Source organism: Salvia splendens, chromosome 10, assembly GCF_004379255.2.
Source record: "Salvia splendens isolate huo1 chromosome 10, SspV2, whole genome shotgun sequence".
Lineage (NCBI taxonomy): Eukaryota > Viridiplantae > Streptophyta > Magnoliopsida > Lamiales > Lamiaceae > Salvia > Salvia splendens.
Window position 1 is genome coordinate 5,878,564 of NC_056041.1, and position 24,166 is coordinate 5,902,729.

Here is a 24,166-nt window from a genome sequence, read left to right on the forward strand (position 1 = left end):
TTATTCACTTTAATTGACTTTCCTAGTTGAGATTTGTATATTATATATCCATATTAATTGAATTATGTAGCAGCATTTTATTTTATACATATGTACGAGATTAAATACGGAATTCTGTTTTTCACTTTAGTAACTCTTTCCCAGTTGAATTATATGCACACAATATATTCATAAAATTGACTAATAGGGTTTCCAAAATCCATTCATACTATGATTAGCAATTATGTATTTTATACATCCACACACAATTGAATTATCAAATATAGCATTTTATTATATACATATGTACGTGATTGAATATGGAAATCTGTTTTTCACTTTACCACTTTCCTAGTTGAATTATGTATTTTATATATCCATAAAATTAAATTATAGCATTTCCAAAATCCACTTACTATCATGATTAGCAATTATGTACTGTATATCACACAATTGAATTATAATAGTAGCATTTACAAAACAGTGGCAGTGCTACAAATCATTGAAACCAAATGAACTCCAACTGAAAAGAGTATAATTACAGGCTGATATAATCAAAATAGAGGAAGATAATAGAGTAGAATAAAAAAAAGGCGAAAAAGCATATTCCCTATCTGTTAAAGAATCGAGTTTGCGCGGGTGTCAGCTTGTGTTCGAGCAGCGCACGGGTTTCACGTTGTCAAATACTATCGGGGCTCGTTTGTTTGCAGGCATTGATAAGCACACTTATCTCCCTTATATCTTCCGTTTGTTTGCCATGTTAGTGAATCTTCCTGATCCGGGAAAATAAAAGCGACCTTGTTCAAATCATGTTAGTTAACTACTTTTCTTTACATAACTCTAACACAACAAAAGCCAGCGATAGGCATTATCACACTTTTCCTGTTTGGCTTTACCAAGTTCTTGTGACCTTATTGCCCCTCCACCTTCTTCTATCTACATCCCTATTCCTCACGCCAAACTCAATTTTTCTCATAAGGCAGTTACCAGGAGCGGCAAATCATATTTTCAGGTACGGCCTTGTTTTTTTTTGTTTTGATTAATTGGGCGATAGAGAGCGACTAAGACGTTTGCGAGATTCAATGGTTGGGGTTTTATTTGAGTGTATGTCCATGAGATTTCTTCCGTGATCTTCTTTCCGGTAATTGATAGGGTTGTGTGTTTGCAATTGATCGAGATGGAAATTAGATGAGGTTCTAAATTAGTTTTCTGTTGTTCCTTTCAATTAATTTCGATGTCATTAGACTTGCTGCATTTGCCGTGACAATTTATTTTTTTTGTAATTCAGATTTCAAAATCAATCTAGAGAGCCTTTGGTTGGATTCATTTATTTCTCAAAAATTTGGAGGTTGTGGTGTTTCTTAATGATGAGATGTCAATTACACTACGTTCTAAATCAATTTCAGTTATTGTCCTTTGAAGCAAATTGGATGTGATTAAGATTAAAGTCTTTTGGATGGGATGGGGGGCTGCGCTCGAGCTTCGTCTCGCCGCCGCCGCATTTGTCCGATCTCTCGCACACCCCGACCGCTTCCAAGGTGGATCAATGCTTCTTTTAACTGCTATACTTCCTCTTGTTTGTTTCATTGTGTGCACACATTGACATATTCTATTTAAATCTTGAATTTCTCTAATTTAAGGAGTCATTTGTTGTGTATTGTTTGACATGATGGAGTTGGTGATTATTGGTTCAAGAAAGATTAGTTGTAGTGTTTGACGGGATGATGTTATTCATTTTTTTATTCGAACTTGTGGATTTGGAAGACTTCAACGAGTAGAAAGAAAAAAAAACCTTGTCATATGCTGAACTTATAAGATTATGAACTAAATTAGTTTATGGATTTTGTGGAAGGATGATCGAAGTGGCATAGCTAGTGAGAAGAAGACACCATCGATTCCACGGAGGTAAAAATATGCTCAATTTGATATGAGGTACTCTTCTTTTTTCCCATCAGATATGTTGTGTAGAGAGGTGAAATTCAATATTATCCTATACATCAACTGCTTGAGTATGAACATGGCTTGCTGATTGAGAGTCTGGTCGAGGCCCCGACTTCGAGTGGATCGGTTAGTGGCGGTAGGAGTCGCCTTAGAATGTAAATAACGCTTTGACCATGTCGAAAGAGTAGCTGAAATCATCAGCTGCATTTGGGCTCATCAGGCAGACCAACCTTCTTCACACATGTCAGTGGTGCCAGCACTGCACGCTGAGCTTGAGAGAGCTCGGACGCAGGTCAATTATCTAATGCAAGAGCAGCGGAATAGAGACGGGGTCCATCATCTCATCAAGTGTTTTGCTAAGGAAAAGATGTCGTGGAAGAGGAGTTCATCATCTCATCAACCTTCTTCACACATGTTAGGGTTAGTGCGAAAATTTTAGTTCAACCCCAAAAATGGGGGAATGAGGACAATCTGGGAATTATGAAATATTAATGAGGATAAATTCGTGAATTTATGTGTGTATCTACAGTTTGGCTACCTCATACCAAACAGAGTGTTTACAAACGTGAGATACGTATGTACAAGCAAACAAATGTATGTGATTACTAACTCCAACCCTAAACATGAGATTGGAGTTTACAATATTGTAACATAGGTTAGACCGTCATGGAAAACAAACGAGCCCTTGGAATGCTGATGAATTTGATACGAATAGAAGACAGTCAGGAGAGAGAATGGATGATGAGATTGGAAAAAAAAATGGTGGAATGAAGAGATGGATTGAAGAGAGAGACTGCCACGAGAGAGAATAAATTGAGAAATATGTGGAAGGAGAGAGAGAATATACACTTGCCGTTCAAATCATGTCTGCAGCATATCAATTCTCGATATGAGTATTCAGTTGTATATATGCGAAAGAGTGAAGAAACCACCAAATTTTATACAATAAAAAAATCAAAATAAGATTATATTAATAATTTAATATATTAATTATATATTAAAATAATAAATATAGTAAGTGGACAAGTTAAAAAGACTTATTAGCCTTTAACCTCGTTTTTTATTTTTATATTTAAATTTCCTTTCTATTGTTTTTAAAATTTGAATTAAAGTATGCACTAGTTACATTTATGGTTCAAAAAAAATAAAAAAATTATACACAAATCATAAATATATGACCATAATATTATGCACTTTCCATATACTATATATGCATCTATATATTTTAATTAAATGCATAAATAAACCTATTTTTCTTCAAATAAACTAGTTTTTGGTTGTATAGATTTGTTGTATTTGAAGGGTGTATAAATTATTAAATTTATAAATGCAACTTGAAACTTGAGTAGATGTAGAGCGTAAATTAAAAGCGCACCTATGACGAGTAACGATTATTCAGTGAGTATCGAGAAAGGTCGGTCAGCCTCTGCAAGCAAACCGAGTAGATGCTAAACAAACAAGTAGTCAATAGTATATAAGTATACTCCATCCATTAATTTTATCCGTCCGTCCAATAATTTTATGGAATCTTTACTTTAGCAAATTTTAATTTTTTTTAAGTTTATATTTTTAAGAGACGGATGAAGTATATGAACGTGTGAATAAAAGTAAAGTACAGACAATAATACACCGAAAGAATGCAAGGATTCTTCTTACCAGGGTAATGTATATCGAACGACAGAAATATAAGCAGAAAAACGAGTAGTGATACGGCGCCGAATCCACAGACGAAGAACAAAGGAGGGCTTACTGCTGCGCACAACAAACCTGCAAATTGAAGCCATCTCAGAGTCCTCTGCTTTTATTGATATAAGGTTTTTTTAAATTGATTAAGAAGACCATAATGAGGATGGAATATATATGAAATGAAGAGCAGAGCTTACCTGCTACGACCACAAGAATTATGATAGATCATATACATACAAGATAATAGTAGTAGTATTAGTATTAGTATTTAGTAATGAGCAGCAGCATTACGTACCAAAATATAGGAATTATATATAATATGGCATAGACATAGACATACACGCATAGTGCACCCTTACTTATCCCAAAACTATACACATCCGCCTTGGAAGAGACTCCGCCAATACTTCTGTTGATGAGTTCTGGGGCAACTGGTTCCTCTAGCGACCATTAAGGTCACTGCCTCCTTCTCTGCGGATCATAACTTTGCCAGCCCGAAATCAGATATTTTGGAGATGAAGTTATGGTCGAAGAGTATGTTATGAGACTTGATGTCAAAATGAAGAATTTGGATGTCACAACCTCGATGCAAATACTCAATTCCTCGAGCTATTCCAACTGCAATATCAAACTTTGTTTCCCAATTTAGGAAATTAATATTATCTCGATTTAAGAGATACTTCTCGAGAGAACCATTGGGCATGAAATCAAAGATGAGAGCTCGCTTGGAGCCTTGTGCACAATATCCACCACATTGATATGGTGTATCCTTCCAATAGTTGCTATTTCATTCATAAAGTCTTGCCCATTTCCTCCGGATTTCCCGAGCATTTTAACTGCTACATGTTGCCCACTTCGAAGCTTTCCTTTGTAAACACAACCATAGCCTCCTTCACCTAGTTTTTCTTGAAAACCTCTTGTCATTCTCTTTATGTCTGAATATGAATATCTGATTGGTGATAGTTTGTTATCACTTTGGAGTAAGGTCTCTATTGTGTTATAATCGGACAAATGTCTTCTTCAGAATTTGTAAATCAAAAGCCACAGCACGAAAGCGAAAATGATAACCCTTGGTGACAATATGATGAAGTCTGTCATGAGAAGAGTAACAGAGAGAAAATGATGAAATGCATAGTATGCTTTGTAATATTTCCTGACAAATTTGAATATGCAATATGTATCTTATAAATGACTGCTTGAAATAGTAAGTAGTGAGTAGAGCATGAATTGAGAGCGCACCGATGATAAGTACTACTTCAGCAAGCACTGGGTTAAATTGGTGGAGGTCTACAAGCAGAGTCACTACTGATACAACATGATATAAGAGTGCTAATACAGCAATGAATCCACAGATGGTGAATAGAGGAGGGCTTACAGCTGCACACAACAGACCTACAGTTTATGTTTTCCAACAGCCTGAACTTAGTCATCTGTCTTGATTGATATCAAAATTAAAATTGATCAAGGGGTGGAATTTGTTGTGAAGCATATATAATATGAAGAGCTTACCTATAATGACCACAAGAAACTGTCGATGCTCTGTAGATTAACACACAAAACAAGAGTAGTAGTGATCAGCACCAAAATATATGAATGATATTCATATATGACTGACAGAATGCAACTTTTCGTGCTTACCGAAAATATTGAAGATTTTAGAAAGGCCACAGGAGGGGCAGATCCTGAGTTCGAATCCATACAAGAGGGACTCATGGATTTCTAAAAGAGAAACGTTGTTCAAATCCTTAAAATCCCAGGATGTCATCACTATGATGTATACTCCACAGGTGTATGGCATCTCTGAGGCCATCATCTCACCGACCTTGATATAAGTACTTTTGTGATGGGATGAATTAGAGACATAATGAATAGTGATATCAGTGAAGGATGAATTGGTCAAGGGATTTGGGCAGCTTATAAAGTTAATAGGTAAGGAATGAAATGGGGATAGGTTAGAATGACGATTGGGACGACCATAGATGAAGTTATAGTTATATGTAGAAAAGGTGGGAAACGAGCAGATGTCGTCATTATTTATGGAAGCATCAACCAGCCTTATGGTAGAGTCGTCATAATAGCTATTGTTTCCGTAGTTGATTGCTTTGACATAGTATTTGTGAGAATTGAGGGAGAAGTAGGTCACATTATTTTCACATGCTAATTCTAATATTGAATCACCGCACTTGTTGGAGTCGCCCTTGAGGCCGAAAGGGTAGCTGATATTGGGAATGATGCCGCATACAGAAGGAGTGCATTTGGCATCACAAGATTCAAACAAATTATGGAGCGAAAGAATGAAGAGAGATGCAGAGGTGAGGAAGATGAGATTTTGATGTGTAATAATGGAGTGCTCATTTCAGTTGGAAGAAGAAGAGAAGAAGAAGGAAGCTCGGCTTTGAGTTCGGCTTTGAGCCGAGAAGACAGTTGGTCTTGAGCCGAGAAGCAAAGGAGTTCGGTTTGTGTACCGAGAAAGGAGTTCGGTTTGTGAACCGAGAAGGGAGCTCGGTTGTGAGCCGAAGAGAGTGCTCGGTTGTGAGCCGAAAAGAAAGTTCGGTCTTGAGTCAAGAATAGAGTTCGTCTTGAGCCGAGAAAGAAGAAGCAACAGTTCGGTCTTGAACCGAGAAGGAAGTTCGGCCTAGAGAAACTAGCCGTTGGAGCAGCAGTTAGTTAGCCGAGATGTAGCGGTTATTCTTCTTGCTTTCTTGATTCTTCTTGTAGTTAGTTAGTAGCAGTTGCTACTTGATTGTAGAGCTTTAAATAGCTCAAAACCATGTACGTAGTGAGTAGTGAAAATCAATAAAGAGTTTTCAAGTTTTCTCTTCAAGATTACCATCTTCGATACTCTAAGTGTGAGTGTGTGTTCTTCTGCATTGTGAGTTATCATACAACAGTTGAGTGTGTGTGTGATTCACCTGAGTGTGTGAAAGTCTTGTGCGTATTGAATCCCAACAAGTGGCGCCGTCTGTGGGAAGGGGATATTGAAGCTGATTTGCAGAGGATCAAACGGTTTCATAGATGGCAGCAAGGCTTGATGCAGAAAAGTTCACAGGCAAGAATGATTATAGCCTGTGGAAGATGAAGATGAAGGCGGTCTTGATTCAACAAGGCTTGGCCGCAGTTCTTGCAAATACAGAAGAGAAAGGAAAGGCTCCAATGCTTGATGATAAAGCTCAGGCAAAGATGGAGGAGATGCAGCTCAAGGCACATTCTGCAGTGATTCTGTGCCTTGGAGATAAGGTCTTGAGGGAAGTTCAAGAAGCCAAGACTGCGGTGGAGATCTTGAACAGGTTAGATGAAGTTTACTTGGCAAAATCTTTGGCTAACCGGCTGTATCTCAAGAAGAGGCTCTATGCCTATAGTTTTTCTGGTGAAAAATCTATCATAGAGCAGTTGGAGGAGTTCAATAAGATCATTGATGATCTGGGCTCTGTGGATGTTAAAATTTCAGATGAAGACAAGGCCATTCTTACATTGAATGCCTTGCCTAGCTCGTATGACCAGTTGAGTGATGCAATTATCTATGGCAGAGATAAGCCTATCACCTATGCAGAAGTCTACTCGGCCTTGATGGCTAAGGAACTCCAGAAGACTACCAGCAGAGGCTCTGCAAGCTCCAATGTTCAAGCTGCAGAGGCCTTGAATGTGAAGAAGTTCAAAAAGCAGAACTTCAAGAAAAAGTTTGAGGGCTCTAAACCCTCAAGTTCTGATGCTCAGAAGGAAACCAGAGCATGTTTTTGGTGCAAGAAACCAGGGCACTTGAAGAAGGACTGCCATGCCTGGAAGAGAAAACTAGCCTCTGAGGGCCACAACACTTCTGATTGTGTAGAGAGTACTGATCCCCCTGCTCAACTCATGAATGTCAGTGATAATGGGATCAGTCACAGGTGGATAATGGACTCAGGGTGCAGCTTCCATATGTGCCCCAACAAATCTTGGTTTCATGATCTTCAGGAAGCATCAGGGACTGTAGTTCTTGGAAATAACCATGTGTGTCAGATCAAAGGGATAGGGAAAGTGAAGCTAAGTTTGCAAGATGGCTCTATCAAGATCCTAACTGGGGTGAGGTATATTCCGGAAGTGAAAAGAAATCTCATCTCATTGGGAATGCTGGAGGAGAAAGGGTTCACCATATTGATGAGTCAGGGAAAGATGCTTGTGAAATCTGGGAATGCAGTGATGATGGAGGCTGACAGAGAGCACATTCTCTATTATCTGAAGGCTAAGGCTGTTGATGGAGAAAGCAATGCAGTGTCAGATGATTCCATAATGCTATGGCACAAGAGATTGGGCCATCCAGCAGAAGGAAGCTTGAAAGAACTCATCAAGAAGGGCCTGATCTCTGGAGATTTCAACAAGATGGACCCCTGTGAGCAGTGTATACTTGGAAAAGCAAAGAAGGCACCCTATCCTACAGGTATTCACTCTTCTACAGCCCCATTAGACTACATACATAGTGATCTCTGGGGCCCTTCACCTGTAAGCTCAATTGGTGGTGGGAAATACTACCTTGCTATTATTGATGACTACACTAGGAAACTGTGGGTGTACATACTGAAAGAAAAATCAGAGACATTCACAAAATTCAAGATATGGTGTAAAGAGGTGGAGCTAGAGAAGGGAAGGAGTGTTAAATGCCTAAGAACTGACAATGGCTTGGAATTCTTGTCTACTGAGTTTGATCTGTTTTGCAAAGAGAAGGGTATGAAGAGGCACCGCACTGTTCCTGGTAACCCCCAGCAAAATGGTGTTGTGGAGAGGATGAATAGGACTATCCTAGAGAGAGTAAGGTGCTTGTTACTCAGTTCTGGTCTGAGCAACAGATTTTGGGGAGAGGCTGTGTATACAGCAGCCTATCTCATCAATAAGTGTCCATCTACTGCCCTTAAGTCTGAGACTCCTGATTACATGTGGTATGGAGCCCATAGTGACTACTCAAAATACAAGGTGTTTGGGTGCGCAGCCTATGCTCATGCTAGGCAAAGTAAGCTTGAGGCTAGGGCTCTGAAATGCATATTGCTGGGGTATCAGAGGGGTGTTAAGGGGTATAGGCTCTGGTGCATTGAGCCTGGTAGGCAGAAGGTGGTGGTGAGTAGGGATGTTGTGTTCTTGGAGGATCAGATGCCATACTCAAAAAGGAAGCTGGACTCCAATGAAGTTGAGAGTGATTTCCTCAAGGTGGAGCCAGTGGGACTTTGCCAAGGAGCAGGTGGAGCCTCTGACTCAGAAAGTGAGTCTGAACCAGAGGATGATGGTGCTCTAGCTCGAGGTAGAAAAATTGATGAGCCTACAGCAGATTCTGCCAGAGAGTACCAGATAGCAAGAGATAGAGGCAGAAGAAATACAAGACCACCTGAAAGGTTTTCTGATGTGGTCTACTATGCACTTTGTGCTGCTGAGAGCATTGATATTGCAGATCCTCTCACATATAAAGAAGCCATGAAGAGTAAAGACAGAGAAAGGTGGATTGAAGCCATGAATGAGGAAATGGAATCTTTACTCAAGAACAAAACATGGATTTTGGTGGATAAATCCAGACTGACTACAGATGGAAAAGAAAGGAGGCTGATCAGTTGTAAGTGGTTGTTTAAGAAAAAGATTGAGACCACTGATAAAGATAGAATCAGATTCAAGGCAAGGCTGGTGGCTAGGGGCTTCACACAGCAAGAAGGAATTGATTTCAATGAAGTATTTGCTCCAGTTGTTAAGCACACTTCGATTAGGATCTTGTTGGCAGTTGTGAACCAGCTAGACTGGGAGCTACAACAGCTTGATGTGAAGACAGCCTTCCTCAATGGGGATCTAGAGGAGACTATCTTTATGGAACAGCCAGAGGGCTATGTGAAGACTGGAGAAGAAGGCAAGGTGTGCCGGTTACAGAAAAGTCTTTATGGACTTAAGCAAAGTCCTAGACAGTGGAATAAGAAGTTTGATGCACAGATGAAGAAGATTGGCTTCTCCAAGTCAGAATATGATGATTGTATTTACATCAAGAAGGCAGGCAGGACTCCCATTGCCTACCTATTACTCTATGTGGATGATATGCTACTTGCAGGCCCTTCTATGACAGAAATTCAGAAAGTTAAACAAGATCTGAAGTCGAGCTTTGAAATGAAGGATCTAGGAGAGTCAAGGAAGATCCTAGGCATACATATTCAGAGAGATAGAGGCTGCAAGAAGCTGTGGATGCTGCAAACTGATTATATTGACAAAGTTATGCAGAGATTCAGAATGGAGAATGCTAAACCTGCCTCAACACCCTTGTCCCAGAGTTTCAGATTATCAAAGGAACAAGCTCCTAAAACTAAGCAAGAGGCTGATGAGATGGAGGCTATCCCTTATGCTAGTGTTGTTGGGAGTATCATGTACACTATGATTTGTACAAGACCAGATCTTGCTCATGCTATCTCAGTGACTAGCAGATACATGGCAGACCCGGGGAAGGAGCATTGGAATGCTCTTAAATGGATATTGAGGTACATGAAGTCAACTAAGGACTGGGGGGTTGTGTTCAATGGCTGGGAAGGTGGATCTGAGGAGGTTGTGCAGGGGTATTGTGATGCAGACTATGCTGCAAATCTGGACACCAGAAAGTCTCAAACAGGTTATTTGTTCACCATGTTTGGAACTGTGATCAGTTGGAAATCAGGTCTGCAGAGTGTAGTTGCTCTCTCAACTACAGAATCAGAGTATATAGCTCTCACTGCAGCTGTACAGGAGAGCTTTTGGATCCAGGGAGTGATTTCTGATTTTGGTTTTGACCAAGAAACAATGGTGATTCATTGTGACAGCAGCTCAGCTATATGCTTGGCTAAACATCCGGGTTTCCATGAAAGGAGCAAGCATATAGACATAAAGTTGCACTTTATTAGAGATGAGATTGAAAGGGGAAGGGTGAAGGTGGTTAAGATTAACACCTTGCACAATCCGGCAGATATGCTAACTAAATCTCTAAGTAGAGACAAGTTTGATCATTGCAAGAAGTTGATCAATGTTTGTGCGAGAACTGAGATGAGCCCTCAGGTGGAGAATTGTAATAATGGAGTGCTCATTTCAGTTGGAAGAAGAAGAGAAGAAGAAGGAAGCTCGGCTTTGAGTTCGGCTTTGAGCCGAGAAGACAGTTGGTCTTGAGCCGAGAAGCAAAGGAGTTCGGTTTGTGTACCGAGAAAGGAGTTCGGTTTGTGAACCGAGAAGGGAGCTCGGTTGTGAGCCGAAGAGAGTGCTCGGTTGTGAGCCGAAAAGAAAGTTCGGTCTTGAGTCAAGAATAGAGTTCGTCTTGAGCCGAGAAAGAAGAAGCAACAGTTCGGTCTTGAACCGAGAAGGAAGTTCGGCCTAGAGAAACTAGCCGTTGGAGCAGCAGTTAGTTAGCCGAGATGTAGCGGTTATTCTTCTTGCTTTCTTGATTCTTCTTGTAGTTAGTTAGTAGCAGTTGCTACTTGATTGTAGAGCTTTAAATAGCTCAAAACCATGTACGTAGTGAGTAGTGAAAATCAATAAAGAGTTTTCAAGTTTTCTCTTCAAGATTACCATCTTCGATACTCTAAGTGTGAGTGTGTGTTCTTCTGCATTGTGAGTTATCATACAACAGTTGAGTGTGTGTGTGATTCACCTGAGTGTGTGAAAGTCTTGTGCGTATTGAATCCCAACATGATGTGTTGTGACCATGGCTGGAGGAATTATTCAGTTGGTGTGTAATGAAACTAGACAACAACTGATTTTGAAGCAGAACCAACATACATACTCTACTACTAGTATATATACTTGGATCACCACAAAACCTTCATTATCACATGTCTAAGGAAAATCTAACTGATACACCAAATAATATAGACTCTGTTTCTCCTACATAAATTGAAAAAGGAAGAAGTTAAAAATAACCCAACAAAGTATTATCCCTAGGAAATAGAAGGATTAAATTAATCCCTTGACATTTGTCGTTCTTGAAATGGAAGCATTTTTGTGTCTCTAGTCAAATACTAAGACAATAATAAGATCCAAAATATCTAGCTAGAGATCATAGTCAGATATTACAAACAAACCTAAACACATAATATTATTACAATCAATCGTCACATACAAACAACACATATTCATGCAGGCCCAGCAAGGACGACTTAAGCAAATATGGAAAAATTCAACACATATGTTGACAGATGAACTATGCACTTCTGCCGATAAATTATTTGATAAATCTAGCTAATTGCAGGATTAATTCAAAAAGTTTCATCAGAGATTCAGAGTGTGCATAATTAATAGGACAAATTAGATTTTAAAATCATTGTTCTTCATAATAGCAAAAGAATAATGAAGTAAAATTCTCAGCAACATTGATGATAGATTACTGCTTAAAAGATAAGAGAACCTGTACAATATTGCTTATTCCATAAAGCTTGGCATAGTCTTGCCAGCACTTTCAACACCAACAATAATATTTCCAACTTATTAACACCACTGCATAAGCTTTCCTCCTCCTTCCCTTCAAAACCCCCATCCCTCGGCATCTGTTCTGGTTAGTTTGGATCATCTGCAGTTCTGAATTCATAGAGAGACCACCCCAACTAGCAGCTTTCCGACAACACAGTTCAGCTTATCGGATATCACAAGCAGACTATGTCTTCACAGTTTGCCTCCTGTTGTCTTGCTGCTGCTTTGTGAGTCCTTCCTGTCCATCAGTGCCGTCATTCTCATCTCCAAGGAGATATTGGTCAACCCGTGCAGCTGCTTGCCTGCCTTCAGATATTGCCCAAACCACCAGTGACTGTCCGCGTCGGCAATCCCCAGCCGCAAAGACACCTTCAACATTGGTTGAGAAGTGACCGTAGTCAGCTTTGAAGTTTGATCGGTTGTCTTTGTCCACTCCAAGTTTGTCAGCGACCGTCTGAGAAAGGACCAGAATTTTTGTTAGAGCAGAATTGGTGTTTACATGTTTGCATGCACAGCAGCAGAGGATACTATGTCCAACCAAAATAGAATAATACAGATCGTTGCACCAGGGTAGAAGAGAAAGGGGAAGTTCGATAATGACAACATTATTATAAGATAATACTAACCTCTTCAGGACCGAGAAATCCCATTGCGAGCAGGACTAAATCAGCTTCAATAATTTCTTCGGAACCTTCAACTTCCTTGAATTGGAACCTTCCACTGGCATCCTTCTCCCAACTGACGCGCACAACCTCAAGTCCTTTTAATGTTCCATTCTCATCTCCAATAAAACGTTTTGTCAACACTTCATAAGACCTTGGGTCCTGACCAAACTTGGTAGCAGCTTCCTGATGCCCATAATCTACACGGAATACCCGTGGCCACTGCCAAATTTGATGAAACAGAAATTTCATTTTGTTGCCCGGGAAGCTAGTCAAAGAAATATAGGAGAGAAAGAAAGGAGGAAACTAATGAAGGATGGGAAAAGCAGAGATGGAAAAGGAACTTAAGCCAGAACAAATGATGTCATTATTCACTCAACATAACTTCAGCAGGACAAAAACTTAGCGGAAGTGGTTCAATTTGAAATATGAGATTGAATATTAACCACCACTATAAAGTAGCCCAAAAGGGCAAGATTTTATAATGCAGATACTGGAGGCAGAAAAGAGTTTAAACCTGAGGCCAAGGGTTGCCTGGAGCCCTGGTAGCTGGTGGTTTAGGGAGAAGTTCTAGATTTACAATGCGGGTGCACCCATGTCTGATCGATGTCCCGATACAGTCCGTGCCAGTGTCACCTCCACCAATCACTACTACTTTCTTTCCCTTTGCAGAGATGTACTTTCCATCCTGAAGATTGCTATCAAGAAGGCTTTTTGTATTTGCATGAAGAAACTCCATGGCAAAATGGACTCCAGAAAGGTCTCTCCCAGGAACAGGAAGGTCCCTGCAAAATAGGCACATGGGTAGGTTATAACTCATTCTGAAAACTATGTACTTCAATCTCGTATATTATTGATAGTATTCAATGAATTGCAGAAATCATTTTTTGCGCACCTTGGTTTTGTGGCTCCTACAGCCAACACAATTGCATCATGCACTTCACGAAGCTGATCTATAGAGTATAGTGGATCTTTTCCTACATTAGCATTAACTACAAACTTCACTCCTTCCTTTTCCATGAGATCAACCCGTCTCTGAACTACATCAATTTTGTCAGTCTTCATGTTTGGCACACCATACATCATTAATCCACCAATTCTGTCAGCGCGCTCAAAAACTGTCACAGAGTGTCCTTTTTTATTTAACTGATCAGCAGCAGCCAAACCAGCAGGCCCACTTCCAACAATCGCAACACTTTTTCTGAAATAGTAAATCAGAGTTAAATTCCACAAATGAAAATAAAATTATTTTTCGGCAATGAAATAAATATATTTATGTATAAGTATCATACATCCGAAACCCAATGCAAATAAAAAACTTCATTACTGCAGCATTCCAAGGAAAAACCGAAAAAGGCATACCCTGTCCTTGTCTGAGGAGGCCGGGGAACCATCCACCCCTCCTCAAAAGCTTTATCAATGATAGAGCACTCAATTGATTTGATAGACACAGGATTTTCTATGATGCCAAGTACACAAGATCCTTCGCAAGGAGCAGGGCACACACGACCTGTGAACTCTGGGAAGTTGTTAGTTTCCAAAAGCCTATCCAATGCTTCTCGCCATCTGTTCTGGTAAACCAACTCATTGAATTCTGGTATCTTATTTCCAAGAGGGCATCCAGAATTCTCCTGCAAGACAAAATCCCATTTATAACAACTTAGGCCTTAGTCCTCAAGATGATCCTTCTTACAAGTACAACAGAACTTTTGTATACCTGATGACAAAAAGGAGTGCCGCAATCCATACAGCGAGCCGACTGTGTTTTCAACAATGGTCCTGGCTTTGATTCCTCCATAACTTCATTCCAGTCATTCATCCTAACAGTTGGGTCCCTGTACGAAACGCCCTCCCTCTCATAAGCAACAAAACCCCGATGTTTGACAGCATCAGGAACCCTAGTTGGCCTCTTTTCTGGTTCTTGTTCCTCAACCTATCCAATCAAAAAATTAAAATGGATCTTCATGATTGGTACAAAGTTCAAAACACATAGGTCAACTTATTAAACTGCACTTGATGAATGTACTAGCAAAAAACTATGTAGGTCAAACTGATAAGGACACAGTTTTTGCAATGTCTCTGCACCTATGAACTCATTTCTGTCCTAGCATGCAGCGCAGGATGAGGATTTTACAAAGCAAGCAGCCAATCAAGTGCAAAATACCTGGGGAGTTTCGTTGATAGATGCTGCTGCCATCTTCTTAAGCTCTTCAAAAGCATCCTTCTCCTTCAACTCTGCTGCTTCTTCTGCCTCAGCCTCTTTGGCTGCAACTTCAGCGGTCTTCTCTGAAATTTCATCCACTTTCTTATTTGCTAGAATGCGTTTATAGTCACGAGGGAAGACCTTGACAAACTTCTTAAGAAGAGAGTCAAAATCTGAAAGGACATCCCTAGCTAATTGGCTGTTTGTGTGACGCTGATGCTGTTGTATCATCATTCTGAGCATCAAAATATCATCTTCATCTTCCACTGGATCAAGATCTACCAACTCTTGATTGCACCGAGAACTGAACGTTGAGTCAACATCAAGAACATAAGCAATGCCCCCACTCATGCCAGCAGCAAAATTTCTACCAGTCTTTCCCAGCACTACAACAGTGCCCCCAGTCATGTACTCACATCCATGATCACCTACACCTTCAACTACAGCTTTAACACCAGAATTACGAACAGCAAATCTTTCTGCTGCCATTCCGTTAAAATAAGCCTCCCCATTTGTGCCCCCATAAAGAGCTACATTGCCAATGACAATATTTTCCTTCGGATCGAAGTTGCTACCTTTAGGGGGGTATACAATAATTCGCCCTCCTGACAGGCCCTTCCCTACATAATCATTGCTATCCCCTTCAAGCTCCAATGTAATGCCAGGACATAGAAAAGCTCCAAGACTCTGACCTGCACTTCCATTAAGTTTGATATGAATTGTATCTGAAGGAAGTCCCGCCATTCGATAGCGTTTCGTCACTTCATGGCTTAGCATGGTTCCAACTGCTCGGTTTACATTGCATATAGGAGATTCAATGTATACAGAAATACTTTTATCCAAGGCAGGAGTAGCTAAAGCTATTAGTTTGTTATCTAAAGCCGTGTCCAGCCCATGGTCCTGTTTCTGCACACAATACTGCGCAGCATCTGGTCTGATGTCAGCAGCTGGGCGAAGTAGAAGGGACAGATCAATGTTCTTAAGCTTCTCATTGTTTTTTGCCACGTCTTTATCCAGTTCAAGCATGTCTGCACGACCAACCATTTCATTGAGTGTTCGAAAACCTAGCTGAGACATAATCTCCCTTAATTCCTCTGCCAGCATGAAGAAGAAGTTGATGACATGTTCAGGTTCACCGGCAAACTTTTCCCTAAGAACTGGATCTTGAGTTGCAATACCAACAGGGCATGTGTTTTTGTGGCATTTCCGCATCATGATGCAACCCAGCGTTATGAGGGGAGCAGTGCTGAAACCAAACTCCTCCGCACCAAGAAGCGCAGCAACAGCTACATCTCGTCCAGTCTTCAGTTGGCCATCAGTCTGAAGAACAGTTCGACCACGAAGATCATTCGCCACTAAGGTTTGATGTGTCTCTGCTAGACCAAGTTCCCAAGGAACACCAGCACTTTTGATGCCTGTCCATCTTGAAGCCCCGGTACCGCCGTCATGACCAGAGATCAAAACATGATCAGCATGACCCTTAACGACCCCACTGGCAATCACTCCCACACCAGCTTCAGAAACCAACTTCACACTAATACGTGCATCAGGATTTGCATTCTGCAAAAATTATAACAGAAAATTCATGAAAGCCAGATTGACAATCAATGCATAAGTGGACAACCATGATATACAATCATTCCCAACATACCCACGTTCAAGTAAATTACTAAAAGATAAAAGAGTAAAATTGACGAGGCATGGAAATATACCTTGAGGTCGTGAATCAATTGTGCTAGATCTTCAATGGAATAAATGTCATGGTGGGGAGGAGGACTGATAAGGCCCACACCAGCAGTAGAATTCCTAGTTACAGCAATGTCACCAATTACCTTGTGCCCTGGAAGTTCACCTCCTTCACCAGGTTTTGCTCCCTGCATCATGAAATCTCAAATGTCAAAAACATACTAATCATTTGATATAAAACATGTGAAATGAACATTCTCACCAAATGACAAATGCAGGTATCATTAAATGATGCAAAGACACCACAAGGTGCTTTGGTGATATGGCGTCATCTGTCCATGAACGTAAATTCATAAACAAGAGACCGTTGTTCCTACCCAAGCACAGGAGATAAAAAAAGGCATGACAAGACAACAGAACAGACCATGCAAATCCCCCTTTAGATAAAAAAAGATAACATATGAGTACCTGAGCCATTTTTATTTGTAATTCATCCGCATTTGTAAGATAATAGCTGGAAACTCCAAATCTTCCACTGGCAACCTGTTTTATGGAACTCCTCTTTGGATTTCGTGAACCATCTGCAAGAGGCTCCATACGAAATGGTTCTTCACCTCCCTCACCTGTTTGCAAAAGGTTAAAAATACATAGACAGCTTAGATGAAGTTTCATGCATTGCAAAAGAACAATGAACAAGCAATTGAGGCACATCGCAACCGAAGCTTACCAGTGTTCGACTTTCCCCCAATCTGGTTCATTGCTTCAGCAAGTGTTGTGTGAGCCTCCAATGAGATAGAACCATAGCTCATTGCCCCAGTACAGAAACGTTTTACAATCTCGCTAGCTGGTTCAACTTCTTCAAGAGGAACCTTTACCTCAGCTTCTTTAAATTTCAGAAGCCCTCTCAAATTACATGATTTATTCAGTTCCTGAACACGGTTAGAGTACTCTTTATAGGCAGCTACACTGTTTGCTCTAGTAGCCTCCTGTAACTTTGAAATGGCAAGGGGATCATTTAAGTGGATCTCACCACCTTTTCTCCAGTGATAATCTCCTGGATTAGGAAGTGCTACAGCCTCAGCACTACCAGGTGGTAAAGCACGTGTTGGGAAAGCCAGCTCATGCAACTGAAGTGCATCAAGTGCGAGTGCTTCAAAAGTTGCACCCTCCACTCTGCTTGGAGTCCCTATAAAACAACGTTCCATCACCTCCGATGACAGGCCCACGGCCTCAAATATCTGAGCACCCTTATATGAGGCCAGAGTTGAAATACCCATCTTGGCTAGAACCTTCATCATGCCATAGTTGCTTGCCTTGTAATATTTCTTGACAAGCTCATCCTTTGAGTGGAATTCACCAGTTGGTTTGGGTGGAATTTTCCCATCAACTTGCAATCTCCAAATGGCTTCTACGGCCAAGTAAGGACAGATTGCATCTGCACCAAATCCTACAAGTGTACAAAAATGATGCACTTCTCGGGGCTCGGCAGATTCAATAATCAATGCAACACGAGTTCGTTCAAGCTTCTTCACTAAGTGATGATGTACGGCACCAACAGCCAAGAGGGAGCTAACCGCAACACGCTTTGGTGAGAAAACTGCATTATATAAAGAATCGAAGATACTAGTAACTAAAAAGATTATGAGAAAAGGAACAAGAAAATAAGGCACGATTATAACCATATCTTCCAAGTTTCAGGATGGACTACCTCGATCAGAAAGCACCAGAGTCGTATATCCTTCCTTGATTGCATCATGTGCTTCATTACATATCCTGTCTAGGGTTTCCTCCAAGCCCTTCCTACCACAATCCTTGGAGTAGGTAATGTCAAGAACTTTACTTTTCCAACCTCGGTAGTTCATCTTTTTCATTGCTTCCATTTCATCAATGGTTAGGAGAGGTCCTTTCAGGGACAGACGATGGCATTGCTCTTCTGTGGTCTCTGTCAGATCGCCTTCTGGACCAATCATGCATTCCGTGGAGGTAACAATCTTCTCCCGAATAGGGTCTATTGGAGGGTTAGTGACCTGAGCAAACATCTGCTTGAAGTACTCGAATGTAAGTTTCTCCCTGTTAGACATCACAGCCAATGGAGCATCATTCCCCATTGAACCGAGGGCCTCAATACCATCTTTTGCCATTGGCAGTAAAAGCATTTCTAGAGATTCCACGGTGTAACTGCACAGAGACAACATGCATTCAATCATGAGCAACAAAAAATGAAATATACATCATGCACAAATATATATGTATAAATGAGACAAAGTACCCAAACGCCTTCAATGGTGACAAAATCCCATGCATTCCCATGTTTTCCATATCTTCATCATCAGAAGATGCCTAAAAAGTTGTGAACGGTTAGCTTGTGAAAATGAGTATGAGATCAGTGACGGGACTGAAAATTTTGCTAACCGGTAAAACACCAGCTATCGCTGGAGGAGTTCGGTCTGATTCTGGAACGGATTCAACTATGTCCTTCAATTGCAGCTTTTGTCTCTTTAGCCACTCACCATAAGGTCTTGCGAGTGAGTATTGTTGCTTCAAGGCTTCATCATCAACCACAACATGCTTCTCAAAATCAACAAGAAGCATCATACCAGGATTAAGTCTTCCTTTTCTGGCTACATCTTCTGGAGGGATGTCAACGACGCCTACTTCACTTGCCATGATAACTCTGCCACTGTGTGTAACATAAAATCTACCAGGACGTAACCCATTTCTGTCTAATGTTGCTCCAAGATAGTGCCCATCGGTAACTGCAAATTATTCTATGTAAGAGCCAAGCAAACAGAAGTCTGATGTAATTATATTACTCTTCAAAAAGGACATACATGATATAAGAGCAGGACCATCCCATGGCTCCATCAGAGCTGAGAAATATTCATAAAGAGCCCTTCGGTCAGGATCCATATTTTTATCATTTTGCCAGGCTTCGGGGATCATCATCATCATAGCTTCAGGGAGACTTCTACCAGCTCTAACCAAAAGCTCGAGTACACCATCAAATGAACCTAAACGCAATTCCATAGTAATATCGATAGTCAGTACCTAATAGGGGCATCAAACCATTGGAGTTGAAGGTAATTATGCCACTAGTCACTTCACCAAGTTTGTGACCATTCAGGCATGTGCGCAAAGTAATAGTTAGGTTAATCAAGAACCTGAGTCAGAAGAGCTGGCATCTACAATTGGCAGAAGCTTCTTCATCTCAGTCTTTGAGAGGCCAAGCTCCTTACATTTCAGAAGGCCCTCACGTGCCCTCATCCTATTAAGTAGGCAACATCAAGTCAATAAGTTTTATGCTCATCTCTATAAAAACTAAATGAAGTTGATCTAACGGTCCAATGTATCATATCAGATATCTAGATAAACTTCACAAAATATTGTGAACGCATCAAGTTTGCTGATTATTGTAGAGTTTGAATGAATAAAAAGTTTCTGTGGGAAAAACATTCACAAATCACAATAACTGTGATAAAGACTACCACATAGAAACAAAACCTACCAATTGACGTTGCCTCGAAGTGTATTTATCTCTCCATTGTGACCAAGGACCCGCATTGGCTGAGCTCGATCCCAGCTAGGGAATGTGTTTGTTGAAAATCTAGAGTGTATCTGCAAATCCAGAGCAAAAATATTTTAAAGATTCCATTGATGAAAAGTAAGTCGGTATCATACTCTCTGAGGAATAAAGTTTGTCTTCAGCGCTCTTAAATTGAACATAGAGCAGGGATACTGCAAATAATATCCATGACCTAGTCTACCTAGTCCGATCATATTCACCTCTCCACCATACAACAGGTTTGATCTTAAAAATGGATCATAGCAGAAAAGCACCAAGTTTCTGCATATAGTATGTACTTCATAATGAGTTTCCTTACCAACTCACCCCAAGTATCCAATCCAGCATCCAAAATCAAATAGTGATCAAGGGTGCGGAAGAACTTAAGAGATCATTCATACGTCAATGCCTCAGAAGTCATTCCTCAACCTTGCATTGCTTCAGTTAATCGGTTGATCCCATGCTGTTCGTTGTTGAAGTATGGAGTCAGCAGATAATAAAAAGAGAGAATGGATAAAATATTTACCAGGGCCATGTAGCTCGTAAACCTTTCATTGCCAAGATCTGCATAATAATATTCCTTCAACTGTTCAGGTTTCAGCTGACCCTTGTAGACAACAGTCCTGTAAAAAAGTATAGTAAAGTCAAACAAAATCCTTCACCAACAAACTTAGTTTTAACATCACACTTCTACAGAACACTAACCTGGACGACAGAGAACATATGTAGAAGTCTCTAACCCCACCGTGCTGAAGGTTCAATGCAGCTCGGATTGCTACCATAGAAACCCTCCTTAATATGTACATCTGCAATAGTATAATAGCAAAATTCGTTTAGTGAAAACAGAGACGAGAAGAGCAAAACCTTCAATTTCATTATTTAGTACTTAAGATATTATTCTCAGAACTAGTAATTAGACACCTGTTGTTCAAAATCGGCCTTAGACCGTGGAGTGGCTGTAAGAAAAACTTGTTCGATGACGGGTTCTGTCTGCAAAGCAGACTTGCCCAATCCTGAGTTGTCTGTGGGCACAAGACGCCACCCAAGAACTGAGTGCCCAAGTGATTCTGCCACCTACAGTGTAAATGAAGATTTGTCAGAAATTCAGAATGAAGCATGGGGGAAAGGTGGGCATATCCAAAGTTGCAGTATTTACCTTTGTGAACACAATTTTACTTTGTTCCCTCCGACTGTCCGAAACAGGCAAGAAAAACATGCCGACTGCATATTCCCCAGGTGGGGGCAACTCAAATCCAGCATCTTTCGCAGCCTGAAATTAAAAGAAAAATAGATATCAATAGGCTTGCTCAGAAACATACAGGTCATTCATCTCATTAGTCAGATTCACCATTCATTAAGAGACCCACTCCAAAATAGTACTCCCTCCGTCCCTTTGTAGTTGTAGCTGAGTCGTATTCCTTTTTCGGTTGTCCCACTGTAGCTGAGTCATTTCCTATTTTGGCAAAAAGCACCAACTTTCCTTCTCTCTTACTTTATTCTCTCTGTCTTTTTTCTTTTCTACTTTTTTCTCTCCACTTAACTTACTTTTAACACAATTTCTTAAAACTCGTGAAGAAAAGAAAGTACAGATGGACGAAGGGAGTAGAGAATTCCGAGGCCCTTAAATCCATTTTAAACCTCGTATATACACTGAACAAATGAAAAAAGAGACCATGACAGAATCATATCCCTGCTTGGATTGGTTCTTTTCAATTCACAATACTGAATATGTAGCTAAATTCAAGAAAAATAGAAACCTCTCTGTAGAATTCATGAGGAACGCCAACAAGAATTCCAGCTCCATCTCCAGTGTTTGTCTCACAGCCACACGCACCTCTGTGGGTCATCCGCACTAACATCTCTATAGCATCCGTCACCTGGACAGCCAAAACTCCCAATCATTTACAGGAAATTCCATATATACAAATTATTATCAACTCGTCTGGTTCATTTAACTACAACTGTACCGTTTTACGGCTGCTTTCACCAGAAAGTTCCGCTACAAACCCGACTCCACACGAATCCTTGTCGAAGGCCGGATCATACAACCCGAGCGGCTTCTCCGGCACCAGAGACATCGAATTCTTCGCAACAAACCGCAGCATCGGTGACCGAACCGGCCCGGCCGTCTGCCAAAGCTGCATCCTCTCCATCCCGGCACTGCTCCGCAGCTTCGTGCCGTTGAAAAACCTGTTGTCCAGGTTCACCATCCTATGCTTCGACGCAAATGCACGCGACACCCTCACCCTACGGGATAAAGCCGCCACCGCATTCAGTTGATGGCTCGGCGCGCAGACTGGCTTCATCATGCCGCCGCCTCTCACATGAATCCCCGATCCCGACACCGCCGACATCGTTCTCGTGGTTCCCGAATCCACCAAAACCTCTTTATATATCTTATACTGTACTGTATTATATACTGTAGTATCGATTTTAATTACACAAATTTATAGGCGTCCGTGTATCAGATCTAGCGATATTTCAGGTCAATTCAACCAGAATTTCAGGAAACCGACCAGGAAAAACAAAATCGATACAATTATCAAGGCAAATCAGAGACGGATGAGGCAACTGAGATATAAATAAGCGAAAATCTGAGACAGATTCCTTATTTTTGACGACTACGGCGAGAACTTCAATATATAGAGAAGGTGCAATCGGTATCTAGGGTAGATGAGATATGGTCGCAGTAGAAAATCGCCGCCGCGAGCTGGTGGTGAGTTGGATGGATATAGCCTCGGCGAGGAAATGAGGTGCGAATTTATAGAGAGAGAAACACGCACAACACCTACTAATCAGTATATACATTGCTGCTTGTGGGGTCCACGTATATCATTTTCGTTTTCTTTTTTTTTGTGTTCTTTTCGGGTAATCAAGATTACGATTTTTGCTCCTAATCGTCGCATCCCAAATTACCGTAAAGTATAATTATGATTTATCCTGATTTGGATAAGTTAAATCGGCTTTGCTGTTCATGCATTTAGAGCCTCAAATGAGCAATCAGGTACATGGATTCGATCATTCGATGATAAATATTTCAAATAAATACTTATTTGAAATGATTTAATTAATATGAGGAGCTAAGAGAATTAAGAACATGATCGGCTATTTTTGACATATATCGATGTGTATTTATAACTCTTTTGTAGTGCCATTTGCATTAATTCCATATTTCCATGGGTTTTGATTTTTGAAGTAGCACTATATTTTATTAGTGTCGTTTGGGTTGATCAATTATATAGAATTTGTCTCTATGAATGTTGTTTTAGTTAGATATACAAGGTCATACACTCATACTTAATCGGAGAATAACGTTGCAGAAAATAAGTCATAACACATATGCAGTATACTTTTTACATCAACTGTCACCCAACTTTTAATTATACTTTGACTCGTTGAAATAGAAAACAATCATGTTAACCTTAAAATTTTAGTAGAGAAACTTATTTGATCTCCAAAAACAAGGAGTAACAAATACAGTAAATGATAAAATCAGCATAACCAAGTCAACCAAATTTCGATTTTCTGAAGATAATGGTAAGATAATATCATGAAATTAATCTGAAAAGCAATAACGATGTTCGACAAAAATAATTGAAGCAATTCTTATCATTTTCAGTATGTCATTTGGCCGCATTGTTTGAGTTGGCAATTTATGAATAAGAAATCAATGAATTGTAGAGCTAATTTCATTTGGATTTTTATTCACATTTATGAGCCGTATTTCCTTTTAGTAAATAAGTAATGAACATCTTTTCAAGTGGAGTATTAGAGTATAGATGAATGATGAATCGGGCGAGTTTTTGATGAGAGTAAATGCAGGTAAAAAAATGTAGATCACGACACAAGGAATTACGTGGTTCGATTTACTGAGGTAAATCTACGTCCACGGGAGAAAGGGGGGCAAGATTGTATTGCTTGATCTGGTTTTCCAGCTTACAAATACAGACTTGCTATGATATTTTCTCTAGAGAGCGAGAGAGCCCTTCTCTATCTGATCTAAGTTCTATTTATACATTGAACTAA

At 40.2% G+C, this 24,166-nt stretch overlaps 1 protein-coding gene and 1 long non-coding RNA gene across 8 annotated transcripts; one reads left to right on the top strand and one right to left on the bottom strand.

The window, feature by feature from the left end:
* Positions 1-575: 575 nt before the first annotated feature.
* On the top strand, positions 576-2,430 carry LOC121750695. Of its 3 annotated transcripts, none has more exons than XR_006039922.1 (3): positions 576-991; positions 1,268-1,517; positions 1,832-2,430. It is a non-coding gene; the product is annotated as an uncharacterized LOC121750695 (long non-coding RNA). The 3 variants fall into 3 exon arrangements; XR_006039923.1 differs by having other exon boundaries at positions 589-991; positions 1,402-1,517; XR_006039921.1 differs by having other exon boundaries at positions 590-991; positions 1,386-1,517.
* A 9,440-nt stretch (positions 2,431-11,870) lies between these two features.
* Positions 11,871-22,891, bottom strand: LOC121752173 (glutamate synthase 1 [NADH], chloroplastic). Of its 5 annotated transcripts, XM_042147097.1 has the most exons (22): positions 22,108-22,891; positions 21,898-22,017; positions 21,297-21,410; positions 21,062-21,214; positions 20,846-20,946; positions 20,667-20,763; positions 20,084-20,193; positions 19,740-19,843; positions 19,410-19,589; positions 18,991-19,334; positions 18,848-18,918; positions 18,287-18,756; positions 17,306-18,175; positions 17,047-17,201; positions 16,605-16,766; positions 14,854-16,452; positions 14,407-14,622; positions 14,052-14,320; positions 13,585-13,890; positions 13,207-13,474; positions 12,654-12,911; positions 11,871-12,481 (listed from the first exon to the last, which is right to left on the bottom strand). In XM_042147097.1, the coding sequence occupies exons 1-22, from the start codon at positions 22,492-22,494 to the stop codon at positions 12,212-12,214; spliced, it is 6,624 nt and encodes a 2,207-aa protein (XP_042003031.1). In that variant the 5' UTR covers positions 22,495-22,891; the 3' UTR covers positions 11,871-12,211. The 5 variants fall into 5 exon arrangements, with proteins under 5 accessions (XP_042003031.1, XP_042003032.1, XP_042003035.1 ...); XM_042147098.1 differs by lacking the exons at positions 21,898-22,017; positions 22,108-22,891 and adding an exon at positions 21,489-21,830; XM_042147101.1 differs by lacking the exons at positions 20,846-20,946; positions 21,062-21,214; positions 21,297-21,410; positions 21,898-22,017; positions 22,108-22,891 and adding an exon at positions 20,468-20,603 and having other exon boundaries at positions 20,689-20,761.
* Between the last annotated feature and the right edge of the window lie 1,275 nt (positions 22,892-24,166).

What these genes read in the sequence shown, in the direction of transcription:
- LOC121752173 (XM_042147097.1), bottom strand. Translation starts at nt 22,494, where the DNA reads ATGTCGGCGGTGTCGGGATCGGGGATTCATGTGAGAGGCGGCGGCATG. An exon ending in AGGCCGATTTTGAACAACAG is followed by an intron (nt 20,947 to 21,061) that starts GTGTCTAATTAC and finishes ATACTATTGCAG; the next exon opens with ATGTACATATTAAGGAGGGT. An exon ending in TACAAATAAAAATGGCTCAG is followed by an intron (nt 16,767 to 17,046) that starts GTACTCATATGT and finishes TTCATGATGCAG; the next exon opens with GGAGCAAAACCTGGTGAAGG.